This window comes from Ctenocephalides felis, unplaced genomic scaffold (assembly GCF_003426905.1).
Source record: "Ctenocephalides felis isolate EL2017-DRISC unplaced genomic scaffold, ASM342690v1 CF-g0.4_SCAFFOLD_00845, whole genome shotgun sequence".
NCBI lineage: Eukaryota > Metazoa > Arthropoda > Insecta > Siphonaptera > Pulicidae > Ctenocephalides > Ctenocephalides felis.
The window spans coordinates 27654378-27677899 of record NW_020536999.1 but is presented as its reverse complement, the minus strand read 5'-3'; the positions used below and the strand labels follow the sequence as shown (position 1 = coordinate 27677899).

Sequence of the window (23522 nt, the reverse complement as noted above, 5' to 3'; positions counted from 1 at the left end):
ATAAAGATAGAAAAATATCAAAAATTGTTGGAGCACAAAAATTTGACATGTCATATAACTGATTTATGTATATGTACATATGTATACATATAAACATAATTATAACTGATAGATAAATTATAAAAAAATTATATGTTTTCTCCACAAACTTACCTCGGACATGTAACACTGCATCCACAGGTTCTAATTTATTGAAACTCCTAAATTTCAGTACATGTAAATGAAATAAAACCATTTGCGCTGAAACCAATCAGTACCTACAAAGCAATAGATTTATATAATTTTCCAAATACAAAAATTTAACACATAATCTTTATCAAATCAGTTTTTTATAATAGGAGTATGTACATACCGCTTCAACAAAATTCCTAGTGTGGGGTGTTAGCCTCAATCTGAAATTTTGTCCCAATTATTTTTGATACTGTCTATTTTATATTCAAATTCGTAAGTTAATTGCATGGATTAGGATATACCTATGTATTCAAATGACATACTCCCAAATAGCAAAAATGAGAGTACAACCACTTCTGAACAACTGAACAAAAGGCTACAGAAAGACCTAATTTAAATATATGCTAAAATCTTGTTTCTAAAATATAAGTATGATGCAATTGTAATTACTTGCTATTGTAATTGTAATTATAATGCTGTTGTAAATACTGCACAAAATACTCAAAACTTTATAAAAAATCATTTGAATTTATTGTTTCATTAATAAGATACAATTTTAGTAAAAAATATATTCAAATCAATCTATAAATTAAAGTCAAACATAATTGTTTTTTTTTAACATATTATGTACAATTTACTCTTTGGTTTCACAAATCTGCTTTTGCAGATAGTCCAAGAGGTATATCATTTAACTCTGTTCTCAAACAAAGAAATTCTCCAGACACGCACATCAAAGCAACACAAACTGCGTGTAGTAGCCACCATGAAATACTCCATGGAAAACCACTATTATAACACCAGCAAATAAGCAAATGAATAATGAACCACGTACAACTGTAAAATTAATACTAATTGCAGATGACAAATATAGAACATAATATAAAAATTATACCTGAAATCAAGGCATAGTTTTGTCCTTTTTACCACAAACCACAATAAACCAGCACCACATAAAGCATTCAGCACAAATGCTGATATTACTAACTTGCCCCCAAAATCAGCTACATGGATTTCCTGAAAATTCAAATCAATAAAAATAAAATTATAATAAAGGATATGATAGTTGTATGTTTATATTACGTGATATTGAAATATATGATCCAAGGTGTGATTGGAGCCTGCCAAACTATCCATTAGGGCCATAATTACTCCTAAACTAAAATAACCACTTGTTTGCATTGCCAAAATTTGAAATATAAGTAGAAAAGGATCCCATTGGGTATTTCTAAAAGATCCTGATAATTTTTTCATATTTAAATATATAATAATAATCTGAGAAGTCTCATAGCTGTTCAGAACATTTAATTTAAACACTTTTGTTTAAATTATACTTTTTCATTTCAAACATATTAAAGAAACCCGGCCATAGAAAATCTTAAAAATTAACATATCTTCCTATTCGTTATGAACAGTCGTAAAAATCAATTCAATTACTAAGAATCATACTGATGAAATTATTTTTCTTGCATATTCTTTGACATTACAATTTTTATTTTAACTATAAACGTCATTGACATTTATATCCGCGAACTTCTTGCGATGAACAGTGCTACCACCCTCGCCGATTATAAAAATCAAATTTCAAGATGGAAACACTTGTTGTTCGTTAAATTTCAAATAGTAAGGAAAAAAATAAATTGTTAATAAATTATGTAATAAATCGAATAATATACATTTTGAAGCTTGGTTATATAATGATATATTTGAATTTAAATTGCATTCAGATATATACATGCTTTGTATTTATTCTACTTCAATCGAAATTATTTTGAAGTTATAGCCATAGATAAGTAAACATAACTTATAGCTATATATAGCTATAATCATTCTGCTTTTGATAATTTAAAATGACATTTTATTTGTTTAAATAATTAAGTTTAATACATTAATAAACTACATATCTCATCATTATATTGCATAACATATGTTTGAATAAAAATCGCAAAATGATAATTATAAAATTAAAACTTTAAATAAAACAATGTTTTTTTATCGACTAGAATGAACAAAGAATACATTAAAACAACAATGCATAATATACATAATTATATATATATATATATATATATATACATTTAATATTCAGGACAGATTTTATTGCAAAATGTTATAATCGCTTTATGTTCATAAAAACGCTATCATGGAAAGTCAGGGTGATGGGTTTGGTCGAAAAATGTTTTTCCAGTTCATGTCAAGAATTTTATTTTCAATAAATTAACTGTAATTTTAGATCTGGATCTACCGAATTATTATGCGACCAAGTGTTATGTTCTCTGATTAATCCTCGCATTGCATTCAATTCCTTTAGAAATCGCAAAGAAACCGATTCTTTTGGACTGGATCTCCAGAGTTCTAACTTTAGGCCTAAAATTATAATGGCATGGGAGGTTTTAAAAAACATAATCAGAAATTATCAATTATGAATTTTATCATCGCCAAATTTATATGTAAAGTGAGTACAATACCTGGGCCATACTCCGAAATTGAATTGTCCGTTCTTTTACGCAAATAGTTGAAACAACAAGTTCGGAAATGCCTTGTCCCGCAAGCGGCAGCGCATTCATTCCCACAAGAATCGCAGGACAGAGCTACGCCCCAAATGCAGGCGCCCCATAATATTCCACCTAGTAATAAATTCAATAAAACATATTCATATTATAATAACATCATCAATACGGAAGTCTTGAAGTAGAGTTTTAAATATATCGTTCGCTCATATATTTTAGGGTGTCGTGTTTGCTAAGTGCATTTTCAGTTTATTATATTTATTAGATATTAAATTTCATTAAAATCTACTAAGCGGTTTTTGAGTTAAAGTTGTCACAAGTTCAAAAACATAGTTTTGAGAAAAACGCGTTTGAAGTTTCACATTGGATTTACGTACAGAAATACGAAATATTGAATTACTTAAATCAAGTCATCTATTTCTGGGCCATATAATAGTTCATCAGTTATTGTGAAAGTTTCCAAAATTTCTATTTGCTGTTGCCTACGAAGCATTTTAGCCTCCCACTTCACACCTGCAGCATCCAATTTTTTAGCATACCAATGGGAATTATACCCACAATTAGGTCCTAGGGTATCCATAATCAATAATAATGATTATGTGTATGTATTGAGCAATTTGTACGATAGTAGAACTAGTATTCACGGTTTTTAGGCATATTTTTTACACTAGTTGGTTGAAGCTTTTAATTTTTCTGATTATGGATTCAATCTTGAACTCCACATCTTGAAAGTAAATTATCATTGCTGATATCGTCGTAAATCGGTTTGAAAGTTTTTAAATCATCAGGAGGTGAGGGAAAATAATCTTGAGTATAAGTATCGAGCTCTCCACTTGCGTCAACGCGCTGGCAAGAGTCCAATAACTCAAAAAGTAATCATCGGATCAACTTGAAATTTTCAGAGAACATTTTCAAGATATTACACTTAAAAAAATGCAAAAAAACAAAAATTGATTTTTCAAAAATTCCAAGTAAACCCTTGATAATTAATTTCTAATAAGCATGTCCAGCATACCGATATTGGTTGTAGAATCCCTCCTGGTTTTCTTAAAAATAATGTCGCGCACCCTCATTTTTTATTGGAACACTCTTCACTGGTTCCAATCAGGAACTATTGCAAATTATTCAATTTTGTGCAAATTTGACAAATTTTACGCAAAACTAATCAAACCGAGTCCTTATCGAGATTTACATGGATAGATGATTTCGAATGAATTCAAAATTTTTAAAATCGGTTCAACCGTTTTTGATAAAACGTCGACAAATGGTCAAATTTTGGCTTACACAGATATATTTTTTCCAATTTTGTTCTCAAACTATTTAGTATGACTTGAAACGCCGAGAAATAAAATTAGCAAATTATCAGATTTTCTGTCGAAATCAAACTTTTTCTTTCGGGAAGTTAAAAAATAATCAAAAACCAATCATAAGCAATCGATAATATGCGTGCAAAGCAAAACTTAAATGTAATTCGTGAAAGCGACATGAGCACTTTGCATATCAAAGAAAAAAGTCAATTCAACTATACTATGCAAATAACCCTTTGCAAATTTCTTTGAAATTATTTTGAATTTTAAGTAATCATGGCACGTATAAAATTTGATGGAAACTTATTTTAACTTTCATGATTGGCACATAAGACATAATATTTTTATACAGTTTAAAATATTATTTTACAAAGAAGTAATATACAATTCGATACAAAAACAATACATGCCTAACATCCATTTCGACTAGAATTAATCTTATATAAGATTTGCAATTGAAAATACTCATATATAAGATTTCAAACTAAAAATCAAATTATTACATATAGGATTAATTCTACATACTTCATAATTTGTCGAAAAACTTAAATGTTTTCAAATAAAATGTTTTATCAAAATGCAAATAAAATATTATATACAAAACCATCAATGAAACGCCTGATATCGTATCTATTATTTCTCCGATAGCTGATACAAGTAATGGCAAAATTGGATAAAATGCATTTTTTATCGAATTTGTCGGGTTGAATTAAGAGAAATATAAAAGTAAAACTTTATCCCAGAAAAAATAAATGAAATATTATACAGAAAAAAGTATATAGAAATTGATTGAAGATAATAGAAACAAAAAGATTCATGACTTGACTCGATTTGCGCTTGGCGGGACTCTGAATTCTTTTAACATTTCGCAATAATTAGATTTTATTTCAGACCAAGATAATAAAAAATGTGCATTTTTTGAATATGGAAGAAATAGAGATATATTTAAAGAAATGTGTAGATGAATTTATAATAATATATGAATAAGATGTTTTTCTTAACACTGCTATAACACATGTGTGGAAATCATATAAAAAATTTCTACTATAAAAAAGTACATTTTCAATTATAATATACTTAGATAAATTTATAAATTGATAAATTTTTGATACTCACATGTTAATACAAAAGTCATTACTACCGACGTCCGCATATTTGAGAATAAGCCTTCCTATAAAAACAACAAAAAATTATTAAAATGCACAAAATATTAGAAACTTAAAGATTTAAAAATTGTTTATATTTTATGATTATTATGTATGATTTCACTACCTGTACTGCAATACGTATATTTTTATTTCCAGAACAAATTGTTTTCAATTTTTATTTCCAGAAGAAATTGTTATAAATTTTTGTTTAACCAATCACTTTTTGATCAACCAAAGGAGTAAAATATGTTATATTATTATACTGGCTGTTATTTTCATAAATTGTGAATAACAGTTTTGCAATTGAACTAGTTCAAAACGCACTCCTTCTTTTTATAAGGACAAAATCGCATTTTTCTCGGAACATGCGCACGAAAATTTTAGAAATTTTGCCGGTATTTAACCAAAATCTTCAAACTTTATTTTTCGTCTAGATGTGATAAGCTTGTGACAATTGTATTTTAAATTTAAATCATATGTTACACAAATTAATTGTGCATATTGTGATTTGGTACAAAACTAAATATAAGAATTATGTTGAAAATTTTCCTTGTAAATCTCATTGATTATTACAAAAAACATAGTAATAGTAGACATAAATGTTATGCCACTTATAGAAAATTTGAATTCTTTCTTTAACCATTAATTCTTCTTTTCAATAACCATTAATATCATAAATTTTGTTTTAAAAAATATGCTAACATAAAAATTTGATATTTGATTTTCAAACTATGTTTTATTATAAAATTAAAATACAATTGACTAATTAAGTTCTTACATCTAGGTCCAAGTTTATCTTCTTGCAAAATTCATATCCATTGATCTCCCACTTCTTTGTATATTATTTATGTTTGATTTTATTCTACGTTCTAAAGTATCTTTCTCAGTAGCTCTCGCCATTTGTTTTTTCAAAAATTCTGTATCAAAATCAGAACTATTTTTATCCTGTTCTCTTTTATCTTCTTCTTGATATTTTTTAATATTCCTCTCTAATTGTTTATCTCTCCATTGGGCATTTTCCAACATTTCTTTCCGCCTGGCTTCAATTTCTTCATCAGTCAATCTAGGTCTTTTATGACTCGTATTATGTTTTTTAGTAACTGTTTTAGGATTTGAATGTTTTGAGTTTTTACTGTCATTGTCAGTCTTTTTCAATTCCAGTTTTTTCCCATCAGCTGTTACCAACCCATAATTGGATCTCAATTGACTTTTTCTCATTCTTTCATCATCTGAATCATAATTAGATTCGTTCTTATATTTGTCATTACTGTCATTCATATTATGATTAGAAGTATGAGAATTTTTATTTTTATAACTTTTATCATTACTTTCTATATCTGAACTGTTTTTGCGACTATAATCTTTATGATTATCTTTCCTATTATTTCTTTCAAAACCTTTTTTATCATTTTTATCATCATCTGAGCATGAATCATAATTTTGTTGCCTACTGTTTCTTTTATCAGATTTATGAAAATCAGGTGATCTGTTTCTATAATTTCTATCATTCTTTTTATGAAAATCAGGTGATCTGTTTCTATAATTTCTATCATTCTTTTCCTTGCTTGAGTTTCTATAATCTGTACTACAATTTGTCCTACTTCTATACATGCTTCTGCTATTATCCCTTTCATCATAATTATTACTTCTTTTGTAATTTTCTGAATGGGATTTATAAGCAGAATTTTCAATATTATTGCGATTTTTATATCCCTTTTGAATTTTAGACATTGGCGATGTATTTCGATGTGATCTACTGTCTGATTTTAATAATTTTCTTGGAGACGGATGATCACTGTCTTCAGAGTCCTGAGATTCACCAGAATCTTTTTGCTTATTTTTTAATAATGAGCCCATATCTAAAGTTTCATCAAGAGTAGCTTTTAATTTAGCATACTTTTCAGCTAATATATCATCAAGATCCTTTTCAACATGTTTTTCTGATTTATCTTTTTTTGATTTTTTAGGTTTTGAATCCTTTTTCTTTTTTTTCTTGCTTAATTTTTTCATCTAAAAATAGAATAAACATATGATATTATTATGGGATAAATAATAACAATTAGATTGAGCAATTAACAAATATGGAAACATACTTTTTCTTCTTTCAGTATTCTGTGAAGCTCTTTTAATTTAACGGGATTTTGTAATAACTGCTGCCTACTTTCCATTTCTTTTCTTTTAATTGCTACTAGGGGATCTTCTTGAAGCTTTCTGGCCATATCTACCTAATAAACATAAAAAGTTATAAGATATAAATATATATTATAAACTATGAACATTGATTTAATGATTTAAAAGGCACCTGATCTTGTGGGGCATTCTTATATGATCTAATAGAAAATGGCACACATTCATGTTCTACGTGATTTTTTGGTGCAAGACCTTGTTCTTCTTGGTTTTTGTTTCGTTCTTCTTGAGCCAAAGCTTCAAATTCTTTGTCAATAGTTTTTCCCAAAAGGTAATCCTCATGATTAATCGATTGACCAGGTTTCTAAGATAAACAAATTGACGGAGTTTATTTAATAACATTAACATTTGTCATTTTTTGTAAAGGGATTTATAATCATAATTTACCTTATACATCCAGTCTAATTTTTTATCCTCCTCTTGGTTATGCATGTTGATAATTTGTATAAGTTTCAACTAAAAGTTTATAGGTAATAATAAAAAAAATTAGATAAAACAAAATAATTTTATTGGAAATCCCAAATAGCATATAATTTATTCTGCAAGTTTTTATGATTTTAAACAAGGTTAAAGTTAATAACCAATTGTGTATTTTCCATGATATTTGACATTAACAGAACGTCATAGTAAGAGGTACGTTGAGGTCCTGTTTTTGTTATGACCATCACCATAAAAATAGTTTTAACGTATAATGCGAACACTAGTGATAAAATAATTATTTACGCCACTGCTATGGTACAATGCTGGTAATTCAAGCTCTTTCAAAATAATGCACATTGAAACACTCAAGAGAAAATAATGATATTAAATACTAAATATTATTGAAATAATATTAAAAATATTATATAATGGAATAAATTTAAGAAATTTACCTTTAACTTAGTACAATATGAAAGACTATATTTAATAATATGTACTTTTTGCTTTGTAGTGTCAAAACCATGTAAAGTCTCTTAGAACAGAACGTTTGAGTAATTTTATTACCAGTGTTCTGTCTATAATACCAGTGGAAGAGAAATGAAACGAATTTTTGCGATAGAAATAACTCTACGGCATTTGATCTGGTTTAAAATACCCGACTTAATATTCGTTCAAAATCGATAATCATAAATAGCAAAATAATATTCTTATTTGAGTAATGTTAAGTAACATTTTGGCATTGAATCATTTTAATTAGTTATAAGACCTTGGTTATGTTCCATTAGAAATATGGCGTTGTTTGGCACTGCGCTGTCAGTTGCTGTATCAATCGTTTTACCACCGTTTCTAATGTTTATCTTATCTATATTGTTCCTAGCATCTATTGGAAAATCTCTCGGAGTCCGAAGATTATATATCAGTGTCTTATTAAAAATATTTGAATATGGAAGACTTAACATCGAAACGGCCCGCAAACAAAATCGGGAGGAATACAGGGCCCAGCACGTAGATTTAGATATTAGTGAGTGCACAGAATCCGCAGTAGGTTGTGATCAGAATAATAAGCAAGAGAATGGTCAACTTGCCAATGGGAATACTTTTATCAGTCGGGATTTTATGTTAGTACCCGACACTGAGGAGGATAATCTAAGTTCACATGATGAAAAAGAAGTCAAAGATACAGTAGAGGTTGAAGAAGCTTCAGAAGTATTTGACTTCAATTTATCCAATTGCCTAGACTACATAAAATCAGGCATTGAGTGCATAATTGAGGATCAAGTTACCTCGCGTTTTGAAACCGAAGAGCTCAAAAATTGGAACCTCCTGACCAGAACAAACCGTCAATATGAATTCATATCTTGGAGACTCACTTTTATTTGGATAATAGGTTTTTTTATGCGTTATTGTTTCTTGCTTCCAATAAGAATTTTAATATGTTTCTTCGGAGTTATGTGGTTGACAATATGCACGGCAATTGTAGGATATTTTCCAGAAGGACCTCTCAAACGGTGGTTAGTGCATCATGTATCAATAATGTGTTTTGGTGTTCTTTCGGGAGCTCTGTCAGCAGTTGTTACATATCATAACATTGAAAATAAACCCAAAAATGGCATTTGTGTAGCAAATCATACAAGTCCAATAGATGCTCTTGTTCTCATGTGTGATAATTGCTATTCTCTAATTGGGCAGAGACATGATGGTTTCCTAGGTATACTGCAAAGGGCACTGGCTAGGGCATCACCTCACATTTGGTTCGAACGCTCTGAAGTCAAAGATCGAACTGCCGTCACTAACAGACTTCGGCAGCATATCTCTGATCCAAATAATCCACCAATATTAATATTTCCAGAAGGAACATGTATCAATAATACTTCGGTAATGCAGTTTAAAAAAGGCTCATTTGAAGTGGGAGGAGTAATTTATCCTGTAGCCATCAAATATGATCCAAAGTTTGGAGATGCTTTTGGAACAGTTCAAAGTATTCAATGATGCATTATCTATACATGATGATGTCTTCATGGGCGATTGTATGTGATGTTTGGTACTTACCTCCAATGTTTAGAGAAGAAAAAGAGAGTTCAATAGACTTTGCAAATCGTGTGAAAGCAGTGATAGCCAAACAAGGAGGATTGGTTGATTTGGTTTGGGATGGTCAGCTTAAAAGAATGAAACCGAAGAAAGAATGGAGGGAAAAACAACAAGCAATATTCAGTAAAAGGCTCAAAGGCGAATAATACTCATAAATTATAGGAAATAATAAAATGGCATTGGTACTTATTGTAAATATTCATTGATTTATCACCTAAAGATCTCAATACTGATCTGATTGTCCAAAATACTTCAATGTGGTGTATATTAATTAGTAAGACTTGAAAGTGACTATGAACTAAGTTTAGTCATGCGACTAATGTGTCTACATTATATATTTGAATGAATCTCCTGTATTATTGAATATACAACAAATATTTTTATGTACATATTTTATATTTAATGAATATATTTTAAGACTAAAATAATTCAAGATATTTTATTTTTAATATGTTATTTTGTTATAGATATCGTTAGGCACCATCATTAATAATGTATCATAAAAATTATATTGTGTAACCTTTTATCTATTTACATGTAACTAAATGCTTATGTTTTTACAGCTGCCTATATACATCCCAACAAAAATGTAAATTAAATTTATATTTAAAAAAAAACTTATTGTAAAAATCATCTACTCTTCTTTTAACTATGGTAAAAACACATCTGGGACTGGTAATAAAAAATCTTTCAACAAAGCTTACTTATCAAAGGCAAAATTTACAGATCACCTTGAATGAATCCAGGACAGAAAGCTTGCAAAAATATGATTATATGCAATTTTTACCTATCTCATTAGGTAGCAAGTTCTTCATTGTTACAATAACATGACGCTTCTGTATAATCCCAAAGATATATTGGTAAAAATTTATCCGAGAAAGGTTTAATGATTCTCTCTCTATCCTATGAATATCAATACAATAAAATGTTTTTTATCTGTGGACCAAGCACAGTTGTGTCTGCTGAAAAATGTAATATGTATATATGTAGAGAATAAACAAATACCAACACCAATGATGGTTAACAATAATATTAGATATAATTTGCTAAAATTAAAACTAAGCACAAGTCTCATATCAAAATAGTAAACTCTAGTTAATACTAAAAGTTTAACTTTTGCTTGTTTATAACAAGTTATAAAATAGAAAAATAGTTAATTTCTTTACCCATTCTTATGACTATTATCCAAGTGCTTCTAATTGTTGCTGCTCTTGTAAATGTTGAACAATAGCCTCTGTAAAATTCTCAATTTCTTCTTTAGGTTGGGTTTTAATAGTGGAAGGATGGGCATCAGATGGAGGCACAAAATGCACTTTACTATGAGCTCTAAGCTCCCCAAGAAGCCTGAAACTCTCTGGGCAGTCTGGACACTTGTATGTGTTATCCCCAACATGACTCCGAGTGTGTTTCACCAAATCATTACTTTGACTAAATGCACGGTCACAATATTTGCATTTATATGGCTTTTCACCTGTATGAGTACGCATATGACGTTTGACGTGATCAGAAGAATTAAACCTGTAATTATGTAATTAATTTAACTTTTTTTCAGAGCATAATTCTATTATGTAATATATTTTTCTATTCAAAATTATTTTACACAATAAAATCAAATCAAAATATTTTAATAGTTATTACATTATTATTGAGAAATGAGGTTTTCTTATTACAGGCAATTAAATGAATTTTATTTGAATATATTTTCTATACTTTTCATTTAAATAATTTTAAATGATTATTAAAAAGAGCATCATGTTTGAATTTCATATATCAATGCAGACTTACCTCATCGAACATACTTCACATGCATAAGGTTTCTCTCCTGTATGAATACGTTTATGCTTAACAAGACTATAGGGTTTTGTAAAACCTGAGCCGCATGTATCACAAATATAAGGTTTAGCACCTGTATGTGTAACTTCGTGTGATGTTAAGCCCCCTAATTACATAAATTGAAGAATTATATTTCATATAACACAAATTTCATATTTTATGACATTACCTTTGCTTGCAAATCGTGATGGACACTGTGAACATGCAAAAGGCTTTAAGCCTGAATGTCGAACTAAATGTTGTCGTAAGTTACTGCTGTTATTAAAAGCTTTACCGCATTCAGAGCATAGGAATGGCGCCTCCCCACTGTGCGTTCGTAAATGATCTTTTAAAGTACAAGATTGCTGAAAACCTGTAACAAACAAAAATTTTTCAATAATGCCATAAAAAAGTTTTATAATAAGTATTTGCTTTTTCAACCTTTTCCACACTCTGGGCAAACATGTGGCTTAATACCATTATGTTTATTCATATGATCTATTAGTTGACCACCAAGAGCAAATGATTTTGGGCACAACTGACATTTATGAGGCTTAACATTGCCATGTATTTTCATATGCCGTGATAAATGGCTTGCTTTAGTAAAAGTTCTTTCGCACTCGGTACATTCATAACTCTGAGGTTCTTCATTTTTGTGCTTTTGCATGTGTGCTGAAAGAGACTCCTAAAAAACAAAATGCCAAAATGTTACTAATAAGTAAAACTAATATCTATTATTCCATAATAGAATTGGTAATTCTTTAATTACCAATTTGCATAATTATTATTACTATATAAATCATTTACCTGCTTCCTGAATACTCTATCACACTCTGAGCACTTATATATTTCTTTTATATCTTCAGAATTGAAATTTTTAGACATTAATTCTGAATGTTTTATTCTATGTCTTATCAATAAATCTTCTCTAACAAAACGTTGATAACATATTGTGCACTCAAAAGGTTTTCCTTCTGAATTATGAACATTTAAATGCCTTTGCAAACGATAAAGCTTATCAAAGATTTTTCCACAGATATCGCAAGAAAAATCATTGGTTAATTTTTTTCTGCCCCTGCGCCTATGGGGAATTTCCAGTTCTGTTTCTTCCAAATCATCGGTGGCTTCCACACCTTCTAAGAATTCTTCAGCATCCATTTCAATTTCGATTTTAGGTTTTAGTAAATCGAAATCAATAGGTTCTGTGATAGGCTCATCCTTGATTTGTTTATCTTCTAAAACATTCTCCGTATTTCCAAACACTTTTCTGATAAAGAATAACACACAAAATAAATCAAGAGCTATAGAATATTCAATTATTTAAATTGAGACATCTCAGTTTTAGAAATATATATAAATTTTGATAAGCATGACTATTTATATCGATAGAAACAACAATGGTAATTGGTAATATTAATTACCCAATTATGAAAAAATTATAAATATAATTATACAATTCAAATGCTACAATATATAAACAAAAGTCATTTTGTGTTTACCTCAATTCTACATCAGATCTTTCACATTGTTGTTTAAACAAAAAAGCTGAGTGTAATGAAATTTCACATCCTTCGCAAATTTGTCCAGGCAACCCATCTAATTCAGAAATTGGGATATTTGTACAAGACATAAGCATATTAGCTAAGGCTGGTGTTAGATTTTCAGATATAAACATCGGTTTCATTGCTCCATCTGTACACATACATGCCCTGCATATATTTGTCACTTTTATTTCTTCCATAATTTATAAAATAAAGCATTAAACTAGAGACAAATATTAATTATAATTATAATAATTCTTTATTAACGTTTGATTGACGTTTCACGCTTGTTATTGTGCTTTACATAAAGCATAGAATATATAATTTTTATGTTGAGATTGGATACCTTGAATAATATTAGTTCATTCATTTAATATTAAAAATTCGATAGCTAGTGATAAAATCTTTTTGAATGAACGATAAGACATAAGAATATATAGAATACGGATAGAAGATTAATTTAAATGAAATTAAAATTATAAAATAGTCAAAATATTGAATTGGCTGTGAACAAGGCAAGACTTCGAGTCTAGTCTCTAGTTTTTAAGAAAGCAGACATTCTGTGCTTAATCCTAGGTTATGTTTAAATTTACAAATTACCGTCAAGTGCGATTTTTTAAATCTTTTTGAAATGGTATAAATGCTACTTATTAAGGGTAATAATTATATTTTATTATTGGCACAATATTAAATAGAATTAGTTGAAAAAATGTCGGTAAATGCGCCAAACCCTAAAGAAGTTCAGGTATTGATAATTATCATTTGTTTGAAATAGTTCATTGTTTATATATTAAATTCATTAATTTTACAGGATTTCAAATTTATATTGCACAGTAAAGTTAAAATATTTGAAAAATGTGAAACGCCGTGTAATAACACTTCCCTTTTATGTGCTGCGAGTCGGTTTGGATTAATTTTCACTGCTTGTCAAAATATTGTTAAAGGTACAAAACAATTTAAAATTAAGCACTAAACTTATAATTTTTGTTATTAAAATATTGATTTATTATTTAATGCAGTTGTACAGCTATCAGCTTTGGTACAAAACTCACCTAAAGATAAAAATGTTGCTGTTCGAAAACAAGAACTCCCTGGGCATGTAACTTATCTTGCTGTGAATTGTGATCATACAGTTTTGTCCATAGTGTTAACTTCTAATGGAAACTTTATATTACAATTTTATGATGTTACTTCATATTATAAACAGGTATTGATGTCTTCCTGCACATTAACTTCCTACAGTGAATGGAAGCTGTAATGCAATATTAATCTAAAATTTTACAGACGATAGTGTTAGTTAGCGAAGTAAGGCTACCCAGCCCTTTGTTACAAATGTCATGGAATCCCTGTATAGCAAATGTAGTAGCTGCTACTTTAGAAAATGGCACATTGTGGTCCTGTGAATTTGGTAATGGCCCGAAAATAAATTCAACAGAAAATGATGTGCAAGCTTTGTAAGAAGAATACTTCATTCATACATATATGAAATTATAGTTAATATTAATTTTTACTTATTAATTCAAGATCATTATCATGGAGCCCGAAGGGAAAACAAATTGTCATTGGGACAAAATCTGGCACATTATGCCAATTCAAACCAGATTTGAAGCCTGTAAAAACTATCAGTGTATCCGATATGAAAGGCTCCATAATTTCTGTTCAATGGCTGAGCAATGATCAGTTTGCAGCTACATTTCTTGATTCTTCAGATCCTAAAAATCCACCTAGTGAGTAGAATATATACTCACATAAAATTGTTGCTCACGTTACATTCATGTCGTAACTTGACCCGTGGAAATATTACATCATTTTTTAAATTTGTGCACTTTGTTTACAGATGTAGTTATAATAAATGCTTCAAAATCTGGACAGATTTATAGTATAAATTATGATGAAGTTTGTTATAGCTCAAGAAATTGCACTCCAAAATCAATTTATTTTATACATCAGCAATCATGGTAAGGTTCCACAATAATTATGCATTTCAATATAAACACATCATTGATAAATCATGAAATTTTCAGGTCACTTTTGTTTGTACTTTCTGTGAATAGTATTGAAGTTGGTTTATTAGCGGGTATTATTGCGCAAGATGTTTGTAATTGGGAACAATGGTTTTTGGTAAAAATGATAATCATATATTTAAATATTTTGTTGATTATTCAATATTTAAATATTTTACATTATTAGGCGGATGATGCTAGAGCAGAACTTCCATTAGTTGGAAGATATGAATCCTTCATGTGCGGTTATGCTCTTGATACTGGAAGCACTAAACAAATTACTATCGGTGATTAGATACTATCTCAGAAAATCTCTTAAGTATATAATAATTACAGCCCATTTTTAGGTAATAATAAAACTTTACAACCAATGCCAATGTTACATTTACTTACGGATCATGGTTTCCTAATCAGTTTTGACGCCTTGAATTTAAAAAATGATGCACCCTGTATATGCTCTCCTCCTGAACCTATAAAAGATGGCAGTGGTCTATCTTCATTCATCATTGAAAGGTAAAATTAGTAGCAATTTGTCATAATATTTACATTGATTTTTCTTCTTTTATTTCATAAAGCTCTACAGAAACACCAAACGCAAACACTCAAACAGCAACACAAGCTACTGCAGTTACTTCTCCTTCCAAAAATGAGAATTTGTTTACAAGCTCAGTTCCCAACCAAGAGCTAAAACCAAATATGACTGTGCATTCCAGTGAAGATTTTTCGTTTATGATTAATAATCCTGCAATTACATCCACACCAGTAAGATAACTATTCATGATAGTATACAGATTGCTACATTATTTATATTTTTAAATAAATTTATATTTTTTTAGGCTAAGTCTATTAATACTTTGAATCAGGAGCATAAGGAAAAATTAGCACTTTCATTATCTGTAAAGGCAAATTTAGTAATGGATAAAACAATAGGTTCGAAACCTCCAATAGAATCAAAACAGAGCTTAACAACACAAACTTTGTGCTCAAAAACAGATGATCATGCTTTTAATTTTACTGCAACATCTCAAAATCAATTAAAAATTGAAAAATGTACAACATTACAACCCATAAATCAAACAGCAGGAAGTAGTATGTGGAGAATTGATTGATACTTAATTGTAATAAGCGTAATTTACTCACAACATATTTGTTTATTATAGCTCAAGATGCTGTTTCCAGCCTGGAAAAGAAATCAGATGAATTGGAGAATTCAAATGTGGATGAAGACAGTGAGGAAATTGATGAAGAATTTCTTAATCTGCTTCAATTAGAAGCCTTCCATTGTGTTGAAGAGTTACAAGACCTTTTACTATACTTTAGAAATATAGACAATTAAATGAATTTTATTTGAATATATTTTCTATACTTTTCATTTAAATAATTTTAAATGATTATTAAAAAGAGCATCATGTTTGAATTTCATATATCAATGTAGACTTACCTCATCGAACATACTTCACATGCATAAGGTTTCTCTCCTGTATGAATACGTTTATGCTTAACAAGACTATAGGGTTTTGTAAAACCTGAGCCGCATGTATCACAAATATAAGGTTTAGCACCTGTATGTGTAACTTCGTGTGATGTTAAGCCCCCTAATTACATAAATTGAAGAATTATATTTCATATAACACAAATTTCATATTTTATGACATTACCTTTGCTTGCAAATCGTGATGGACACTGTGAACATGCAAAAGGCTTTAAACCTGAATGTCGAACTAAATGTTGTCGTAAGTTACTGCTGTTATTAAAAGCTTTACCGCATTCAGAGCATAGGAATGGCGCCTCCCCACTGTGCGTTCGTAAATGATCTTTTAAAGTACAAGATTGCTGAAAACCTGTAACAAACAAAAAATTTTCAATAATGCCATAAAAAAGTTTTATAATAAGTATTTGCTTTTTCAACCTTTTCCACACTCTGGGCAAACATGTGGCTTAATACCATTATGTTTATTCATATGATCTATTAGTTGACCACCAAGAGCAAATGATTTTGGGCACAACTGACATTTATGAGGCTTAACATTGCCATGTATTTTCATATGCCGTGATAAATGGCTTGCTTTAGTAAAAGTTCTTTCGCACTCGGTACATTCATAACTCTGAGGTTCTTCATTTTTGTGCTTTTGCATGTGTGCTGAAAGAGACTCCTAAAAAACAAAATGCCAAAATGTTACTAATAAGTAAAATTAACATCTATTATTCCATAAAATTCTTTAATTACCAATTTGCATAATTATTATTACTATATAAATCATTTACCTGCTTCCTGAATACTCTATCACACTCTGAGCACTTATATATTTCTTTTATATCTTCAGAATTGAAATTTTTAGACATTAATTCTGAATGTTTTATTCTATGTCTTATCAATAAATCTTCTCTAACAAAACGTTGATAACATATTGTGCACTCAAAAGGTTTTCCTTCTGAATTATGAACATTTAAATGCCTTTGCAAACGATAAAGCTTATCAAAGATTTTTCCACAGATATCGCAAGAAAAATCATTGGTTAATTTTTTTCTGCCCCTGCGCCTATGGGGAATTTCCAGTTCTGTTTCTTCCAAATCATCGGTGGCTTCCACACCTTCTAAGAATTCTTCAGCATCCATTTCAATTTCGATTTTAGGTTTTAGTAAATCGAAATCAATAGGTTCTGTGATAGGCTCATCCTTGATTTGTTTATCTTCTAAAACATTCTCCGTATTTCCAAACACTTTTCTGATAAAGAATAACACACAAAATAAATCAAGAGCTATAGAATATTCAATTATTTAAATTGAGACATCTCAGTTTTAGAAATATATATAAATTTTGATAAGCATGACTATTTATATCGATAGAAACAACAATGGTAATTGGTAATATTAATTACCCAATTATGAAAAAATTATAAATATAATTATACAATTCAAATGCTACAATATATAAACAAAAGTCATTTTGTGTTTACCTCAATTCTACATCAGATCTTTCACATTGTTGTTTAAACAAAAAAGCTGAGTGTAATGAAATTTCACATCCTTCGCAAATTTGTCCAGGCAACCCATCTAATTCAGAAATTGGGATATTTGTACAAGACATAAGCATATTAGCTAAGGCTGGTGTTAGATTTTCAGATATAAACATCGGTTTCATTGCTCCATCTGTACACATACATGCCCTGCATATATTTGTCACTTTTATTTCTTCCATAATTTATAAAATAAAGCATTAAACTAGAGACAAATATTAATTATAATTATAATAATTCTTTATTAACGTTTGATTGACGTTTCACGCTTGTTATTGTGCTTTACATAAAGCATAGAATATATAATTTTTATGTTGAGATTGGATACCTTGAATAATATTAGTTCATTCATTTAATATTAAAAATTCGATAGCTAGTGATAAAATCTTTTTGAATGAACGATAAGACATAAGAATATATAGAATACGGATAGAAGATTAATTTAAATGAAATTAAAATTATAAAATAGTCAAAATATTGAATTGGCTGTGAACAAGGCAAGACTTCGAGTCTAGTCTCTAGTTTTTAAGAAAGCAGACATTCTGTGCTTAATCCTAGGTTATGTTTAAATTTACAAATTACCGTCAAGTGCGATTTTTTAAATCTTTTTGAAATGGTATAAATGCTACTTATTAAGGGTAATAATTATATTTTATTATTGGCACAATATTAAATAGAATTAGTTGAAAAAATGTCGGTAAATGCGCCAAACCCTAAAGAAGTTCAGGTATTGATAATTATCATTTGTTTGAAATAGTTCATTGTTTATATATTAAATTCATTAATTTTACAGGATTTCAAATTTATATTGCACAGTAAAGTTAAAATATTTGAAAAATGTGAAACGCCGTGTAATAACACTTCCCTTTTATGTGCTGCGAGTCGGTTTGGATTAATTTTCACTGCTTGTCAAAATATTGTTAAAGGTACAAAACAATTTAAAATTAAGCACTAAACTTATAATTTTTGTTATTAAAATATTGATTTATTATTTAATGCAGTTGTACAGCTATCAGCTTTGGTACAAAACTCACCTAAAGATAAAAATGTTGCTGTTCGAAAACAAGAACTCCCTGGGCATGTAACTTATCTTGCTGTGAATTGTGATCATACAGTTTTGTCCATAGTGTTAACTTCTAATGGAAACTTTATATTACAATTTTATGATGTTACTTCATATTATAAACAGGTATTGATGTCTTCCTGCACATTAACTTCCTACAGTGAATGGAAGCTGTAATGCAATATTAATCTAAAATTTTACAGACGATAGTGTTAGTTAGCGAAGTAAGGCTACCCAGCCCTTTGTTACAAATGTCATGGAATCCCTGTATAGCAAATGTAGTAGCTGCTACTTTAGAAAATGGCACATTGTGGTCCTGTGAATTTGGTAATGGCCCGAAAATAAATTCAACAGAAAATGATGTGCAAGCTTTGTAAGAAGAATACTTCATTCATACATATATGAAATTATAGTTAATATTAATTTTTACTTATTAATTCAAGATCATTATCATGGAGCCCGAAGGGAAAACAAATTGTCATTGGGACAAAATCTGGCACATTATGCCAATTCAAACCAGATTTGAAGCCTGTAAAAACTATCAGTGTATCCGATATGAAAGGCTCCATAATTTCTGTTCAATGGCTGAGCAATGATCAGTTTGCAGCTACATTTCTTGATTCTTCAGATCCTAAAAATCCACCTAGTGAGTAGAATATATACTCACATAAAATTGTTGCTCACGTTACATTCATGTCGTAACTTGACCCGTGGAAATATTACATCATTTTTTAAATTTGTGCACTTTGTTTACAGATGTAGTTATAATAAATGCTTCAAAATCTGGACAGATTTATAGTATAAATTATGATGAAGTTTGTTATAGCTCAAGAAATTGCACTCCAAAATCAATTTATTTTATACATCAGCAATCATGGTAAGGTTCCACAATAATTATGCATTTCAATATAAACACATCATTGATAAATCATGAAATTTTCAGGTCACTTTTGTTTGTACTTTCTGTGAATAGTATTGAAGTTGGTTTATTAGCGGGTATTATTGCGCAAGATGTTTGTAATTGGGAACAATGGTTTTTGGTAAAAATGATAATCATATATTTAAATATTTTGTTGATTATTCAATATTTAAATATTTTACATTATTAGGCGGATGATGCTAGAGCAGAACTTCCATTAGTTGGAAGATATGAATCCTTCATGTGCGGTTATGCTCTTGATACTGGAAGCACTAAACAAATTACTATCGGTGATTAGATACTATCTCAGAAAATCTCTTAAGTATATAATAATTACAGCCCATTTTTAGGTAATAATAAAACTTTACAACCAATGCCAATGTTACATTTACTTACGGATCATGGTTTCCTAATCAGTTTTGACGCCTTGAATTTAAAAAATGATGCACCCTGTATATGCTCTCCTCCTGAACCTATAAAAGATGGCAGTGGTCTATCTTCATTCATCATTGAAAGGTAAAATTAGTAGCAATTTGTCATAATATTTACATTGATTTTTCTTCTTTTATTTCATAAAGCTCTACAGAAACACCAAACGCAAACACTCAAACAGCAACACAAGCTACTGCAGTTACTTCTCCTTCCAAAAATGAGAATTTGTTTACAAGCTCAGTTCCCAACCAAGAGCTAAAACCAAATATGACTGTGCATTCCAGTGAAGATTTTTCGTTTATGATTAATAATCCTGCAATTACATCCACACCAGTAAGATAACTATTCATGATAGTATACAGATTGCTACATTATTTATATTTTTAAATAAATTTATATTTTTTTAGGCTAAGTCTATTAATACTTTGAATCAGGAGCATAAGGAAAAATTAGCACTTTCATTATCTGTAAAGGCAAATTTAGTAATGGATAAAACAATAGGTTCGAAACCTCCAATAGAATCAAAACAGAGCTTAACAACACAAACTTTGTGCTCAAAAACAGATGATCATGCTTTTAATTTTACTGCAACATCTCAAAATCAATTAAAAATTGAAAAATGTACAACATTACAACCCATAAATCAAACAGCAGGAAGTAGTATGTGGAGAATTGATTGATACTTAATTGTAATAAGCGTAATTTACTCACAACATATTTGTTTATTATAGCTCAAGATGCTGTTTCCAGCCTGGAAAAGAAATCAGATGAATTGGAGAATTCAAATGTGGATGAAGACAGTGAGGAAATTGATGAAGAATTTCTTAATCTGCTTCAATTAGAAGCCTTCCATTGTGTTGAAGAGTTACAAGACCTTTTACTATACTTTAGAAATATAGACAATTAAATGAATTTTATTTGAATATATTTTCTATACTTTTCATTTAAATAATTTTAAATGATTATTAAAAAGAGCATCATGTTTGAATTTCATATATCAATGTAGACTTACCTCATCGAACATACTTCACATGCATAAGGTTTCTCTCCTGTATGAATACGTTTATGCTTAACAAGACTATAGGGTTTTGTAAAACCTGAGCCGCATGTATCACAAATATAAGGTTTAGCACCTGTATGTGTAACTTCGTGTGATGTTAAGCCCCCTAATTACATAAATTGAAGAATTATATTTCATATAACACAAATTTCATATTTTATGACATTACCTTTGCTTGCAAATCGTGATGGACACTGTGAACATGCAAAAGGCTTTAAACCTGAATGTCGAACTAAATGTTGTCGTAAGTTACTGCTGTTATTAAAAGCTTTACCGCATTCAGAGCATAGGAATGGCGCCTCCCCACTGTGCGTTCGTAAATGATCTTTTAAAGTACAAGATTGCTGAAAACCTGTAACAAACAAAAAATTTTCAATAATGCCATAAAAAAGTTTTATAATAAGTATTTGCTTTTTCAACCTTTTCCACACTCTGGGCAAACATGTGGCTTAATACCATTATGTTTATTCATATGATCTATTAGTGACCACCAAGAGCAAATGATTTTGGGCACAACTGACATTTATGAGGCTTAACATTGCCATGTATTTTCATATGCCGTGATAAATGGCTTGCTTTAGTAAAAGTTCTTTCGCACTCGGTACATTCATAACTCTGAGGTTCTTCATTTTTGTGCTTTTGCATGTGTGCTGAAAGAGACTCCTAAAAAACAAAATGCCAAAATGTTACTAATAAGTAAAATTAACATCTATTATTCCATAAAATTCTTTAATTACCAATTTGCATAATTATTATTACTATATAAATCATTTACCTGCTTCCTGAATACTCTATCACACTCTGAGCACTTATATATTTCTTTTATATCTTCAGAATTGAAATTTTTAGACATTAATTCTGAATGTTTTATTCTATGTCTTATCAATAAATCTTCTCTAACAAAACGTTGATAACATATTGTGCACTCAAAAGGTTTTCCTTCTGAATTATGAACATTTAAATGCCTTTGCAAACGATAAAGCTTATCAAAGATTTTTCCACAGATATCGCAAGAAAAATCATTGGTTAATTTTTTTCTGCCCCTGCGCCTATGGGGAATTTCCAGTTCTGTTTCTTCCAAATCATCGGTGGCTTCCACACCTTCTAAGAATTCTTCAGCATCCATTTCAATTTCGATTTTAGGTTTTAGTAAATCGAAATCAATAGGTTCTGTGATAGGCTCATCCTTGATTTGTTTATCTTCTAAAACATTCTCCGTATTTCCAAACACTTTTCTGATAAAGAATAACACACAAAATAAATCAAGAGCTATAGAATATTCAATTATTTAAATTGAGACATCTCAGTTTTAGAAATATATATAAATTTTGATAAGCATGACTATTTATATCGATAGAAACAACAATGGTAATTGGTAATATTAATTACCCAATTATGAAAAAATTATAAATATAATTATACAATTCAAATGCTACAATATATAAACAAAAGTCATTTTGTGTTTACCTCAATTCTACATCAGATCTTTCACATTGTTGTTTAAACAAAAAAGCTGAGTGTAATGAAATTTCACATCCTTCGCAAATTTGTCCAGGCAACCCATCTAATTCAGAAATTGGGATATTTGTACAAGACATAAGCATATTAGCTAAGGCTGGTGTTAGATTTTCAGATATAAACATCGGTTTCATTGCTCCATCTGTACACATACATGCCCTGCATATATTTGTCACTTTTATTTCTTCCATAATTTATAAAATAAAGCATTAAACTAGAGACAAATATTAATTATAATTATAATAATTCTTTATTAACGTTTGATTGACGTTTCACGCTTGTTATTGTGCTTTACATAAAGCATAGAATATATAATTTTATGTTGAGAT

The 23522-nt window shown here is 29.3% G+C and overlaps 6 protein-coding genes and 1 pseudogene across 6 annotated transcripts; 2 read left to right on the top strand and 5 right to left on the bottom strand.

Annotated features, from left to right (window-relative positions):
• Nucleotides 1-818: 818 nt before the first annotated feature.
• LOC113363626 (protein SYS1 homolog) lies at nucleotides 819-1532 on the bottom strand. The gene is made up of 3 exons (XM_026606115.1): nucleotides 1252-1532; nucleotides 1064-1185; nucleotides 819-1005 (listed from the first exon to the last, which is right to left on the bottom strand). The coding sequence occupies exons 1-3, from the start codon at nucleotides 1420-1422 to the stop codon at nucleotides 819-821; spliced, it is 480 nt and encodes a 159-aa protein (XP_026461900.1). The 5' UTR covers nucleotides 1423-1532.
• A 1202-nt stretch (nucleotides 1533-2734) lies between these two features.
• Nucleotides 2735-14314, bottom strand: LOC113363739. Its single transcript, XM_026606222.1, has 11 exons — nucleotides 14234-14314; nucleotides 13140-13349; nucleotides 12448-12907; nucleotides 12082-12325; nucleotides 11868-12013; nucleotides 7708-7737; nucleotides 7436-7624; nucleotides 7227-7358; nucleotides 5912-7143; nucleotides 5102-5156; nucleotides 2735-2795 (listed from the first exon to the last, which is right to left on the bottom strand). Exons 1-9 carry the CDS (start codon nucleotides 14308-14310, stop codon nucleotides 5926-5928), a joined length of 2706 nt encoding a protein of 901 aa, XP_026462007.1. The 5' UTR covers nucleotides 14311-14314; the 3' UTR covers nucleotides 2735-2795; nucleotides 5102-5156; nucleotides 5912-5925.
• Nucleotides 8363-10194, top strand: LOC113363741 (annotated as a pseudogene).
• Nucleotides 14315-15870: 1556 nt separating the features above from the next.
• Nucleotides 15871-18461, bottom strand: LOC113363742 (zinc finger protein 501-like). Its single transcript, XM_026606224.1, has 7 exons — nucleotides 18142-18461; nucleotides 17450-17909; nucleotides 17094-17337; nucleotides 16843-17025; nucleotides 16626-16779; nucleotides 16325-16498; nucleotides 15871-15926 (listed from the first exon to the last, which is right to left on the bottom strand). The coding sequence occupies exons 1-6, from the start codon at nucleotides 18381-18383 to the stop codon at nucleotides 16438-16440; spliced, it is 1344 nt and encodes a 447-aa protein (XP_026462009.1). The 5' UTR covers nucleotides 18384-18461; the 3' UTR covers nucleotides 15871-15926; nucleotides 16325-16437.
• Nucleotides 18462-18805: 344 nt separating this feature from the next.
• LOC113363740 (nuclear pore complex protein Nup214-like) lies at nucleotides 18806-21584 on the top strand. The gene is made up of 12 exons (XM_026606223.1): nucleotides 18806-18928; nucleotides 18995-19127; nucleotides 19203-19390; nucleotides 19468-19637; nucleotides 19708-19910; nucleotides 20021-20141; nucleotides 20208-20304; nucleotides 20374-20473; nucleotides 20534-20699; nucleotides 20762-20948; nucleotides 21023-21275; nucleotides 21347-21584. Exons 1-12 carry the CDS (start codon nucleotides 18893-18895, stop codon nucleotides 21520-21522), a joined length of 1830 nt encoding a protein of 609 aa, XP_026462008.1. The 5' UTR covers nucleotides 18806-18892; the 3' UTR covers nucleotides 21523-21584.
• Nucleotides 21569-22153, bottom strand: LOC113363745 (zinc finger protein OZF-like). Its single transcript, XM_026606226.1, has 3 exons — nucleotides 22096-22153; nucleotides 21845-22027; nucleotides 21569-21781 (listed from the first exon to the last, which is right to left on the bottom strand). The coding sequence occupies exons 1-3, from the start codon at nucleotides 22145-22147 to the stop codon at nucleotides 21624-21626; spliced, it is 393 nt and encodes a 130-aa protein (XP_026462011.1). The 5' UTR covers nucleotides 22148-22153; the 3' UTR covers nucleotides 21569-21623.
• A 2-nt stretch (nucleotides 22154-22155) lies between these two features.
• LOC113381399 (zinc finger protein 181-like) lies at nucleotides 22156-23456 on the bottom strand. Its single transcript, XM_026620329.1, has 3 exons — nucleotides 23143-23456; nucleotides 22451-22910; nucleotides 22156-22338 (listed from the first exon to the last, which is right to left on the bottom strand). Exons 1-3 carry the CDS (start codon nucleotides 23382-23384, stop codon nucleotides 22156-22158), a joined length of 885 nt encoding a protein of 294 aa, XP_026476114.1. The 5' UTR covers nucleotides 23385-23456.
• Nucleotides 23457-23522: the final 66 nt, after the last annotated feature.

Excerpts from the sequence above, each read along its gene's own strand:
- LOC113363742 (XM_026606224.1), bottom strand. The coding sequence starts at position 18,383 with ATGGAAGAAATAAAAGTGACAAATATATGCAGGGCATGTATGTGTACA. Across the intron at positions 17,338-17,449 it reads ATAGAGTATTCAGGAAGCAG|GAGTCTCTTTCAGCACACAT; the intron begins GTAAATGATTTA and ends TTTGTTTTTTAG. Across the intron at positions 16,780-16,842 it reads ATCACGATTTGCAAGCAAAG|GGGGCTTAACATCACACGAA; the intron begins GTAATGTCATAA and ends TTATGTAATTAG.
- LOC113363626 (XM_026606115.1), bottom strand. The coding sequence starts at position 1,422 with ATGAAAAAATTATCAGGATCTTTTAGAAATACCCAATGGGATCCTTTT. Across the intron at positions 1,186-1,251 it reads ATCATATATTTCAATATCAC|GAAATCCATGTAGCTGATTT; the intron begins GTAATATAAACA and ends TTGAATTTTCAG. Across the intron at positions 1,006-1,063 it reads AAACTATGCCTTGATTTCAG|TTGTACGTGGTTCATTATTC; the intron begins GTATAATTTTTA and ends TTAATTTTACAG.
- LOC113363745 (XM_026606226.1), bottom strand. The coding sequence starts at position 22,147 with ATGAATAAACATAATGGTATTAAGCCACATGTTTGCCCAGAGTGTGGA. Across the intron at positions 22,028-22,095 it reads TTGCCCAGAGTGTGGAAAAG|GTTTTCAGCAATCTTGTACT; the intron begins GTTGAAAAAGCA and ends TGTTTGTTACAG. Across the intron at positions 21,782-21,844 it reads ATCACGATTTGCAAGCAAAG|GGGGCTTAACATCACACGAA; the intron begins GTAATGTCATAA and ends TTATGTAATTAG.
- LOC113381399 (XM_026620329.1), bottom strand. The coding sequence starts at position 23,384 with ATGGAAGAAATAAAAGTGACAAATATATGCAGGGCATGTATGTGTACA. Across the intron at positions 22,911-23,142 it reads AGATCTGATGTAGAATTGAG|AAAAGTGTTTGGAAATACGG; the intron begins GTAAACACAAAA and ends ATTCTTTATCAG. Across the intron at positions 22,339-22,450 it reads ATAGAGTATTCAGGAAGCAG|GAGTCTCTTTCAGCACACAT; the intron begins GTAAATGATTTA and ends TTTGTTTTTTAG.
- LOC113363739 (XM_026606222.1), bottom strand. The coding sequence starts at position 14,310 with ATGATCACAATTCACAGCAAGATAAGTTACATGCCCAGGGAGTTCTTG. Across the intron at positions 13,350-14,233 it reads AGCAACATTTTTATCTTTAG|GGCATGTATGTGTACAGATG; the intron begins GTGAGTTTTGTA and ends AAATATATGCAG. Across the intron at positions 7,625-7,707 it reads AATTAGACTGGATGTATAAG|AAACCTGGTCAATCGATTAA; the intron begins GTAAATTATGAT and ends TGTTTATCTTAG.
- LOC113363740 (XM_026606223.1), top strand. The coding sequence starts at position 18,893 with ATGTCGGTAAATGCGCCAAACCCTAAAGAAGTTCAG. Across the intron at positions 19,391-19,467 it reads TTACTTCATATTATAAACAG|ACGATAGTGTTAGTTAGCGA; the intron begins GTATTGATGTCT and ends AAAATTTTACAG. Across the intron at positions 20,474-20,533 it reads CACTAAACAAATTACTATCG|GTAATAATAAAACTTTACAA; the intron begins GTGATTAGATAC and ends GCCCATTTTTAG.